Source organism: Excalfactoria chinensis, chromosome 5 (assembly GCF_039878825.1).
Source record: "Excalfactoria chinensis isolate bCotChi1 chromosome 5, bCotChi1.hap2, whole genome shotgun sequence".
NCBI lineage: Eukaryota > Metazoa > Chordata > Aves > Galliformes > Phasianidae > Excalfactoria > Excalfactoria chinensis.
In genome coordinates, this window is record NC_092829.1 from 43,484,823 (window position 1) to 43,495,152 (window position 10,330).

Genomic DNA, 10,330 nt, shown 5'->3' on the forward strand with positions numbered 1-10,330 from the left:
GGCACAAGTAATTTTGCCCTATGCAGGAGGAGAATTCAGTTTTCAGACTCAGTGTCTGGACTAACAGCAGTTCAGCCCTTCAGATCCAAGCCAACTCCTGCATGAGTGCTGCACAGATCCATCTGCAGGCTGAGAGCTCCCAGCTGGATCGCACTGGGTGATATAGACATGAAATCATGGGAAAAAAAGGGCTGTGAGTAGACTCGAGGTTATCCAATTCGCCTCGTTCCTTCAAGTGATTTTTTCAGACTCAGAAAGAACTGACTCTGGCACAGCAGATAGCTGAACTGGTGTTTCTCACAGCTTCCTGATGGGCACACTGATCACAAGGCAAGCATTTCTTACGTGATGCAGTCTCACCCTTCACCCCCTGCTGCATCAGGAAATTAGAGATTTGAGGACAACTACAGATGGTACTGAAGGAATAAAAAACTGAAAGAAAAACAGAACAAAAATTTGCTCACCTTCAGCTGAAACATGTTTACTAAGCATTTCTGTTGGCTTCTGACTACTCGTGTGCTACAAAAGCAGCATTTTGATTTTGATACTAAAAAACCCGTCATTGTTTCCTCATAACCAGAAGGCTTCCACAGCAAGGAAATGACAATGGGAAGTGGACTGGAGAACAAATTCAACACGATGCCAGCTGTGTTTACTGGCAGGCAATATTTTTGTCCCAAATATGTGACTCACAAGTAAATGTCCTCCCTTGCCATGCCTTCACAGCAACTTTAGTTATCCGATCCCTCTCCACCTGCCCCAGCCGCACTTTGTATCTCTCCACCCATATATCCGACAAAGTTACTCTGTATAATTAAGTCCTAAACCTAGGCATAGCTCAACCTGATTTCTATGTACTTGCTGTACAGGGATTGCTTTACAAGAGCCCTGACAAAACCCAAAGACGTGCTTCCTCACCTAGAGATGGCATTTCAGAATGTTTAGCAATTATATAAATTCTGCCTACCTTTGATAGTAGAAAATGCTGGTTTTATGGGGTCACGAATCAAAACATGCAGGCAGATTCTAAGAGAACATTCACCATTTTCAGTGATATCCTGTATTCATTTCTCCTGTGTTTCCTTTAGACTTACTTGCCCAGAGATTATAATAGTGTTGCCTTTTCATACCACTTTCATTCATAAATGCCTACATTTATTACTTCAGAGTTTTATGTAACACAAAAGTTACATCACCTTCCCGTCACTTGGGTGACAAAAATGACCTACGTTGGTTCAAGTGAAGGAAGACATGATTCCAGCTTCCTTGGTCTTAAATCCTGACCTCTAAAGAACTGTTCTATTTTTCCTTTGGGATGCAATTTTTTAGTCCATTAACTTTACACACTTTTCATTATGCAAACAAAAATTAGAATCTTGCCCTTCACTTTCTAAAGTATCCCAATGTGTAGTTAACAGACACTGCTGTAATTGTATAGGTCATTTGTATAGCTGTGTAGAAGCTAGTACAAGACATTAGTAGAAGACAGACCATCATCACATCTTTCAGGTTCACCCTCTAGAGAAGGAATAGACAAAGTCACATTTCCTGTAGCCTGAGCCTGCGTAGCTTGGTCTCCTTTTCCAACCAGAGACTGTTATATGGTACCATCACCTGGATAAGCAATTGACATCCTTAGGATTCACTGCCCGCTCAATCCTGCCACCTAAATTCAGCAGCATATCAGCTATCCCAGGAAGGCCTCTCCACAGAGCAAACCTTCGGCTTTCCATAATGTACTGCCCGCACTGGGTTAAACTTACTGGTAACACACTGTTAGAGAAAGCAGCATAAATACGTGCTGCAGTTCTCTGAACTGATCAGTCACACTAATTGATTCCAAGAGGCCACAGATGGTAAACTCATACCCCAAATCATTCCCCCAAATTCCCCTGAGCCTCATTTCCTGTTGTTTACGAAAAATGATAGAAGATAAGATCCTCTCCCTTTGGCTTCTTCTGCCCTCGAAGGTCCGCCAGTACAGAAAGTAAAACCTGTTCCTCTGCAAGGGGAAGCTCTTCTCCCAACCAAATCCGGGGAGCCCAATGCAAATAACAGCACTTTGCATTTCATACCATGTATTATTCCACTTACAGGAGAATAATGCAAATGAAAACGAAGACAGGCTGTTTCTACAGAAGAGGTGATGGGAAAGCCCATCAATTACACGGGTGTCCTGGTACCAGATGTGCTGTGAATTACACAAGATAAAGAAGAGACGATTCCTGCCTCAGAAAGAGGATTAGAATATCTTTTACAGAGTGTAAAACACACACACAGTTTACTGAGGTAATGATCCATATCACTGCAGCAATGCCACAATCAATCTTTTGCCTTCCGCTCTATCTGAAAATATCTTTATTTACAGCTAAACTCCACATCCAACATAGGGATTTGCACTGACAGTAAGGAATTGGTCACATCAGAGACAAATAAGCCGGCTCTTCAGGGCTTTTATCCTAGCTTTCTCACTGCAGTCACAGGCCATGCCTACAGCCACGCAACTGAGGCATGGTATTTCAAGCCCAGCTCACAGTCATTCACACAGTGCACACCTTACCTTGTGTGTGCTGCAGAGCAGACTTCAACACCACTCACCGGTGACTGAAGAATGGAGGCAGGACCCCTTGTCCCCATGAGCTGAGCAGTACGTGGCACGGCTGAGCTCTGGAGCTCCGTAGCACCACAGCTGTCACATAGGGTTTCTCTTTCAGCACAGAGCAGACACCGTGAGCTCCGGGTGAGAGCTGCCTGCAGCCAGCCAAGGGGATGGGACTTGAAGGCTGCTGCTGCCTTTCAGGGCCATCTTTGTGCATCTTTACACTGCAGCACACTTGAATTCCTGTGCCTAGTTCCACTCTTCAGTACATTGACAGCACCGATGAAAAAACATCACATCAGCTACTCCTTTTGGGTGCTGTGGCCATTACAGAGCTGTGCCAGTCTGCAGGCCCACGTGCAGGAGGGATGCTAAATTGATGCAAACTCTTGCCCTGCATTTTAGCTCCAGCATCGTGTACAGTAGCTTGCTTTAGAAGCACGGGGCCGAGGCTTCAGAATTCAGCCTCAGTTTGCACGTCTGCTGTGTCAAAGGATGCAGGAAACTACAGAAAAATAACCCCTCAGTTTCCGACGGCAAACCCCGACAGCGGGAGCACAGCCGCACTACAGCACCCGGCATGCCCCGCCGCCCCGCCCCGGCCCCGCCCCAACATGGCGCCCCCCTCCGCCTCAGCCGTCGGCACCAAGATGGCGGCGGCGGTGCGGGAGGAGGACTTCGTGGCCCTGCAGAGCCTGCTGAAGGTGAGAGGCCGCCGGAGGAACGCGGTGCTCAGCTCCGCGGGGATCTGCCTCCTGCCGGGCCGCGGCTCAGCACCTCCCGCTTTGCTCGCCGACAGGCACCTTCGAAGGACGCTGTGCGGCAGCTGTGCCAGGAGTGCTTCTCCTGCCCGCCCGGCCGCCTCAGCCCGCTGGCTCAGCGCGCCTGCCCCGCCATCGCCGCCAGCCCCGAGGAAGCCGTGCAGGTACGAGAGGGCGCGCGGGACTCCCCGCGGCTGCTGGGCCGTGCGGCTGGCGGAGCCCCGCAGTGATACCGCTGAGCCCTGCGGAGCCCTTTCCCCTCTTCTTCCCCACAGCTGGTGTCCGCCCTACACACTCTCACCCGGCACGTCGTGTTCCGCGGCTTGACGGCGGCCGAGGACATCCTCGCTCTGTTTCCAGAAAACTTCCACCAAAACCTGAAGAACCTTTTAACTAAGATAATTTTGGAGAATGTGTGAGTGCTCAGCACCCGCTGTTCGCTTTCGGTGGGAAATGTAAAGCGTAGGTGCCTATTTTGGTATGGGCATCGGCTCACAGGCTGGGATAAGCACGCACAGAGGGCTTTCCCAAGGCTTTTGGAATGGCTGTGCGCCTAATTCGCATCATGCAAAACTGCTTTCATCTCGAGTTCAGCTGTGCTATGGGACAGTGCCACAGGTGGGGATAAAACAGTGGTCTAGGTTTCACTACCGATGTATGATCAGGTTGTTCAGGGTCCGTCTGCTTACGTGCTGCTGAGAGACTGCGCAGAAGAGCACAGAACAGTGGCAGAACAGTGCTAGATAGCTGGATCATTTGACAAAAGAGAGGCAAAAGGTGTACGCCTTAAGAGAGCTGCACTCAGAGAAGAACCAGGAGCTGGCCACTGGGTTGCTCCACCACTACCCAACTTTCCTCAGCCCTCAGCAGCAGTCTCTCTCCCCTGATCACCAGTGCAGTCCTGGTGCTTCCTGTCAGAGATAAAGAGTGCTTTCCTGTTTTATTTTTCTTCCTTCCCTTTTCAAGTGTTGCTGATTCTGTTTGATTTTTCTTTTTCTTTTTTTCCACAGCTCTGCTTGGAGAAACGAGGCACAAGCAAGTCAGAGTAAGTGTATAATTACATAATGTTCCTCAGACCACCTGACAGAGCCTGGAGGTTAAAGTAGTACCTCACAGCCTGTCTTGTGGCAGTGTAGCACAGACATACCTCCGCTTGCCCTAGAAGAAGCTGTACGATAACAGCATCCTACAGCTTAGCAAAGGCCAACAAGCTTTTATTCAGATTTGTGCTACTGTGCTAAATCCTTTCCAGTCATCAAGCAACTTCATTTCATGCTCAGTCTATTGCTACATTGCAGAGTGCCAGACTTCTGGACTTGAAGCACTCTGGCTCCCCCATTCAAGCCTCTAAGTGATGTCCATGTTCAACAACTGTGCAGTGTGTAATATTGGGGAATATCTGCATACATCTAACTCCTCCATGTTCCAAAAAGTACACAGCATATATTTGGCTTTGCTTTTTCCTCACTTTTTCGAAACATGATGTAATTTAGCAGTGCAGCTTTTGATAACAGCAGCAGACAAAGCCTTACCTTCCAGTTAAGTGTTCCATACAGCTATAGCATTTCATTTAGGACATCAGGGCCTTGCAAATGAGAGCTGATGCATGAATGCTTGCACAGATTTTCTTGGCCGTTCTCTTAGCTTGCAGTGAAGATAATACCCAAGAGGCAAACAGTATGACAAGGACTTGGCAAACAGCTGTCCCTCAGAAATCTTAATGGACTATATAAATGGCAGAAAAATGGGGAAGTGGAAGAAACTACTGCAAAATGCTAATAGCAGTAAGAACAGCCACGCTTATGCTAAACACTGTTGTAGCATGGCCAAGACACAGCATTTTTTCCTGTATCCTTAACACCAGCACACATTAGAGGAAATAAGCACAAGCATGACGTGCCAATGTGCTGTAATAGCTAGATCTTCAAAACCCAGAAGCAAGTCTGTGTGTGGCTCTTGGAGCCACTGAGGAGCTTTGCTCTGAGTTGCATGTTTTTATACTGATTTAGTTCCTTTGGCATGAGACTGTTTTCTAAGAAATTACGGGTTCTTTTAGCATTACATTCATAAAACATCCAACATATGTTACATAGGAGCCAAAGCAGTGATTTAAAGAATCATAGAATCATAGAATTACTCAGGTTGGAAAAGACCTTGAAGATCATCAAGACCAACCGCAGCCTAACCAGTAGCCCATCTCTTAAAAACAAAACAAAACAAAAAAACAAAACAAACAAAAAAAACCCCACAAAACAACACCACAACAACAAACCTCTGCTAAATCATATCCCTGAGTACCACATCCAAACGGCTCTTAAACACATCCAGGGATGGCAATTCAACCACCTCCCTGGGGAGCCCATTCCAGTACCTAACCACCCTTTCTGTAAAGAAGTTCTTTCTAATATCCAACCTAAACTTGCCCTGGTGCAACTTGAGGCCATTTCCCCTCGTCCTGTCACATGTCACTAGTGAGAAGAGACCTGCCCCACTCTCACTGTAAGAACCTTTCAGGTACTGGAAGATGGCAATAAGGTCTCCCCTCAGCCTCCTCTTCCTCAGACTAAACAGCCCCAACTTCCTTAGCCTCTCCTCATAGGGCTGATTCTCCAAGTCCTTCACGAGCCTCGTTGCCCTTCTCTGGACCTGCTCCAGTACCTCCATGTCCTTCTTGTGCTGAGGTGCCCAAAACTGGACACAGTACTTGAGGTGAGGCCTCAGACAACATTCCAACTGATTGTTCTATGATAAGGTGAAAACACGGATGTTTTTCTGTCTTTCCTTAGCCACCAGCAATCAATCTTTGCAATTAACATACAATGCTAAACAGGTGCATTTTATGTTGCGAATGTTGCCAAATGGCCCTGATGGACCGTAAACTGAAATCTGTTCCAAATGCAAAAGGCAAGGCAGCCAATTCTGCACTATCCCCCACAGTTCTGCTGACAGGAGGAGGAAGAGCCATTGTCCACATAGAGAAATATCTCCAAGTGCCAGAAATCAGGAAGAAGATTAGCAGTCACACTGGATAGATGCTTGGGGAGGAGGCTAGGCACCTTATGATAGGCAGAATCCAGACAGGATGCAGTTGCCTGTTGGGACAGCTCTTTCCATAGCACTCTGTAGAAGTTATCTTTGCTTCTTCATTCAGTTCTGGTACTCTGAAATAGATATCAAATATGGTTATCAGCAGTTAATTGCTAAGGTTTTGCACAGACCCTCAAGCCTATTGAACACCACAGCTAAGATTTTAAATTGGGTTGGAGAATAAACTGTTGCCTCTCTACAAATGTTTTGTGGAGTTGGTCCTGTATTTCCTTCAGACTCTTCCCAAAAGCCTGAGCTGACATACACTGGAACAATGTTTCTTTTTGCCTCTGGAAACCATTTGTTCTCATACAGTTCTGACAAAAGTAGTATCTGTTAGCTGCAAAGCCTGTTTCAAATTGGAAGTGTTTGTCAGTGTTTCCATGTCCTCAGTGTAGATTTTCTCCTAGTGAGAATTTACTGCCTTTCTCAGGAAATAGGGCACTGCACTTTTGAATATAGAGAGCATAGCTCAGCTTTTACCAGAAAATTGAGTTGAAGAAGATACAAGAGGTGTTCTGTATCTCTCAATGAAGCAGTTCCAAGTGGGAACGATAAGCGTGCTCTGTTAAACTGCACCTTACAACTTGCTTCCTTAATATATATTTTAAACAAGAAATTTACCTTACAGTCATTTTCCAAATTCCTGGATTTCGGTGGTAAATCAGGCCTTATGTCTGAGCAGCCAAGGGTGCTCAAGTCCTATCCTTGAGGATAGCTATCTGCATGCCACCCACCTAAATACCTGTCACAGTTTCACTTGACTGTTCTTCAGATGCTCATTGTAATATCTGTTGGTGGCACTGTTAAAAAACACAGTGTTTGTGGGGGTTTCAAAGATCATTTGCAGACAGCTTGTTGGTGCCAGGGATTTGATGGGAGAACCACAAGCTGCTTTGGTTCACAGGCTGAGGAGCTTGAAGTAACATTTTATACTGTGTGATTATAAGAAGATTCCAAAGTGCTTTCTTGTGAGTTACAGAACAGAGCAATAAGCATAGTAGGTCCCATAGTAACTCATGCTGAAATGGCTGAGTCTTGCATGCAGCAAAGTAGATAGGAAGAGGTGAAAATACCTTACCTTTCTCTCACCTGCTTCATGAATTTAGCTACACTTGTCTTGCACACTACCATCCTTGCTTGTGAAGATGGAGAATCCTGTTTGTTCTTCCAGTGTCATGCAGAGGCTTTCATTGACTGGTTTATTACAACATAAATAAAAATGATGTGAAGCCAGTTAGTAGCGCTAAGGTTGTACATTTTCACAGGGCCAGCAGGATTCTATCTATGGAGAGCATGTACACAGTCACAGGTTCTTGGTCTGGTGTCATCATCGTGTGCTGTCAGGTCTAATCAATTCCTGTCTTTTGCTCCCCCAGTCTCCCTGCCTCGGCTGGTCGACATGGACTGGAGGGTAGATATCAAGACATCTTCAGACACCATCAACAGAATGGCAGTCCCTACTTGCCTGCTACAGTTAAAGGTAATGCCAGTACGTGAACAGGATCAAAATAACCAGCTCCAGCACCTGACTTACCAGCAGCAGCACAAAACGGTTTGGACGAGAGTTTGGTGCAACTAATAGGCTTTCTCAGAGATGATCTTTGAAATACCACAGAGCCTGGGAACAACACCTCTGATAAAAGCTGTCCTTTGTTGTGAAGGAGAGATTTCTTTCCATGAGGATAAGAGAAGGCAGCATATATGACCCTGGTCACCATCATTCTCTGTAGAAAAAAAGAAAAGAAAAAAAAAATCATTACAGAGAAGCCATTGGTTTTTAGTTCAAAGTAACTCAGTAATGACTAAGCGACTGTATTAGTTGGGAAGATAACTTCTGGTTACTAACTTCCTTCACTGTCCACATCTATCATCTCGGGAGTGTAACCAAACTTACTGCTTATATTCTTGTGCAGTAAAAGAAGGCAACGACAGTGCCTTCTACTGGGATACAAGTGCTATGGAGCAATAGAAGATGACAAAGAATTGCTCACCCCTTTTGATGACCAGTGACAGCCCAAGATCTCTGTCCAGAGAGATCCTGCTCCCTCGGCTGCTGATACTTAAATGAGGGTGAGGAGGAGCAGATCCAGAGTCCACCACTTCCAGTCACTCGTGCATTGCTTGCACCTCAGCTCCCTGAGTTAGCCACACTTTCACGCCTTGTGCTCAACCCTTGGTTCAGGCTGTGACCTGGCAATTCTGCTGCAATTCTATGGAATTCACCATTCCCTGAATCAGTAAGAACAGCATAGGTGGGTTTTAGAGGAGGAAAAACCTAATGCCTATGTTTGGGATGAGATTAAGTATCATGCTGGCTACGTGTTAAGATGCTTCTGATACGAATGCAGCTTCCTGCTATTAGTCTCTTCTGAATTTCCCCACTCATGGCTGTGCACGATTATTTGCTCTCTGTCAATGGAAGTGCACTTTGCTGGTGAGGCATGCATTGAGGAAACATGCTTTGGGCCTTCGGGTTAAAACTGGATGCCAAGTTTATAATATCTTTCTTTATCTCTCCGTCAAGCACCAACTGTCCTAGTGGTAGTAAAAAACCTGTGACTTTCCATACACCTAACAGCTGCGTTTCTGTTTTCAGATTCAGGAAGATGCTGCCTTATGTAGAAATAGTCCTGTTATTTCTGCACTGACTGTGGAACTGAGTAAAGAAACCCTGGACACCATGTTAGAAGGTCTAGGGAGAATCCGAGACCAACTTTCTGCTGTTGCAAACAAATGAATACCCAGCAATGTGAATTCCAGCAGCCAGGAAGGGAAGTATTCTGTGCCCACAGCTCTCCTGAGTTGCAACTTACTATCACATGTTTTATGTATTAACTGAACAAAAAGATTTGCTTTTTGAGTTAATAAGACAGCTTTTCAAAAGCTAACGTTTAAACATTCCTTTGGCCTGGTGCCAGAAAGTGTTTTCATAATGTTGTTGGGAAAAAAAACCAACAGGCCTCTATTTCAGAAAAGGGTTTTGAGGGCTCGGAGCTTGATTTAATCACAAGGGTTGTAATTGGAAATGGCAAATAGCACTTGCATCATTGGCTGCAGCTATCTCCCTGCCCAGAAATTAGGATCTAAAAGGCTCAAGCTGGTTAATGGTCTGCCTTCCAGCATAAGCAGACAAGGAGGGTACTTCTCCCTATAATGTGTGTGTACTGAGGTGCATGCTAGATGTAGCACTCTCTCCTTCTCAATGAAGCACAGCCATGCTGCAGATTGTTATTACAGGATAATGCTTTGAAATGGGGCAATTATGCTACAACACATTCCCTTCTGATCAGCTTCACAGCACCATTTACAAAATGACTAGTCTGAACATCTTTAGCAGCAAACAATTTCCTCCTTCTGTTTGAAAAGAAAAAAGGAGTTCGTATAATTAATGTTCGTGTTTATTAGACTTCAGGCTTTGCAGAAAATGCAGACTAGGAAAGTTAAGATCTGATGGTCTTTGTGCCACCTTTCTACAGTGAACGGTGCCTGTACTTCCCAAAGTGTTCTGATGTTTGTATGAATCTTTATTTAATTAAAAAATGAACTGCTAATTAATTTTGTGAGTCCTTTTTTTCTGTATAAAAGACGTTGTCCTGGGTTACCTCAGCCTCTTTGTGATGGTGCCTAGTCTCTAGCTTGGTATAATGAACGTTCACTTCTGTTGCTGAAAAGCAATTCTTTATTTCTTGTTCAAATGGATTCATCTTTTAAACCATCCTCTCTCCATTTTAGTAACATTTCAGGGCACCTTTTTCACAGGCACCAGCTCTATGCAATATTACACTTGAGGACTCTGACCTAAAACTTCAGAGACATGTGCACTGAATGTGTGGAAGTGCAGGAAATAAAGAAAATTCAGACTCATCTCTCTGAGTTTGCG

General features: G+C 45.2%; 1 protein-coding gene across 1 annotated transcript; it reads left to right on the forward strand.

The window, feature by feature from the left end:
- Positions 1-3,199: 3,199 nt before the first annotated feature.
- COMMD9 (COMM domain containing 9) lies at positions 3,200-10,005 on the forward strand. Its single transcript, XM_072337854.1, has 6 exons — positions 3,200-3,303; positions 3,399-3,524; positions 3,636-3,775; positions 4,371-4,405; positions 7,827-7,930; positions 9,047-10,005. Exons 1-6 carry the CDS (start codon positions 3,214-3,216, stop codon positions 9,185-9,187), a joined length of 636 nt encoding a protein of 211 aa, XP_072193955.1. The 5' UTR covers positions 3,200-3,213; the 3' UTR covers positions 9,188-10,005.
- Positions 10,006-10,330: the final 325 nt, after the last annotated feature.

What these genes read in the sequence shown, in the direction of transcription:
- COMMD9 (XM_072337854.1), top strand. Translation starts at nt 3,214, where the DNA reads ATGGCGCCCCCCTCCGCCTCAGCCGTCGGCACCAAGATGGCGGCGGCG. An exon ending in CCCTGCAGAGCCTGCTGAAG is followed by an intron (nt 3,304 to 3,398) that starts GTGAGAGGCCGC and finishes GCTCGCCGACAG; the next exon opens with GCACCTTCGAAGGACGCTGT. An exon ending in GCCCCGAGGAAGCCGTGCAG is followed by an intron (nt 3,525 to 3,635) that starts GTACGAGAGGGC and finishes TCTTCCCCACAG; the next exon opens with CTGGTGTCCGCCCTACACAC.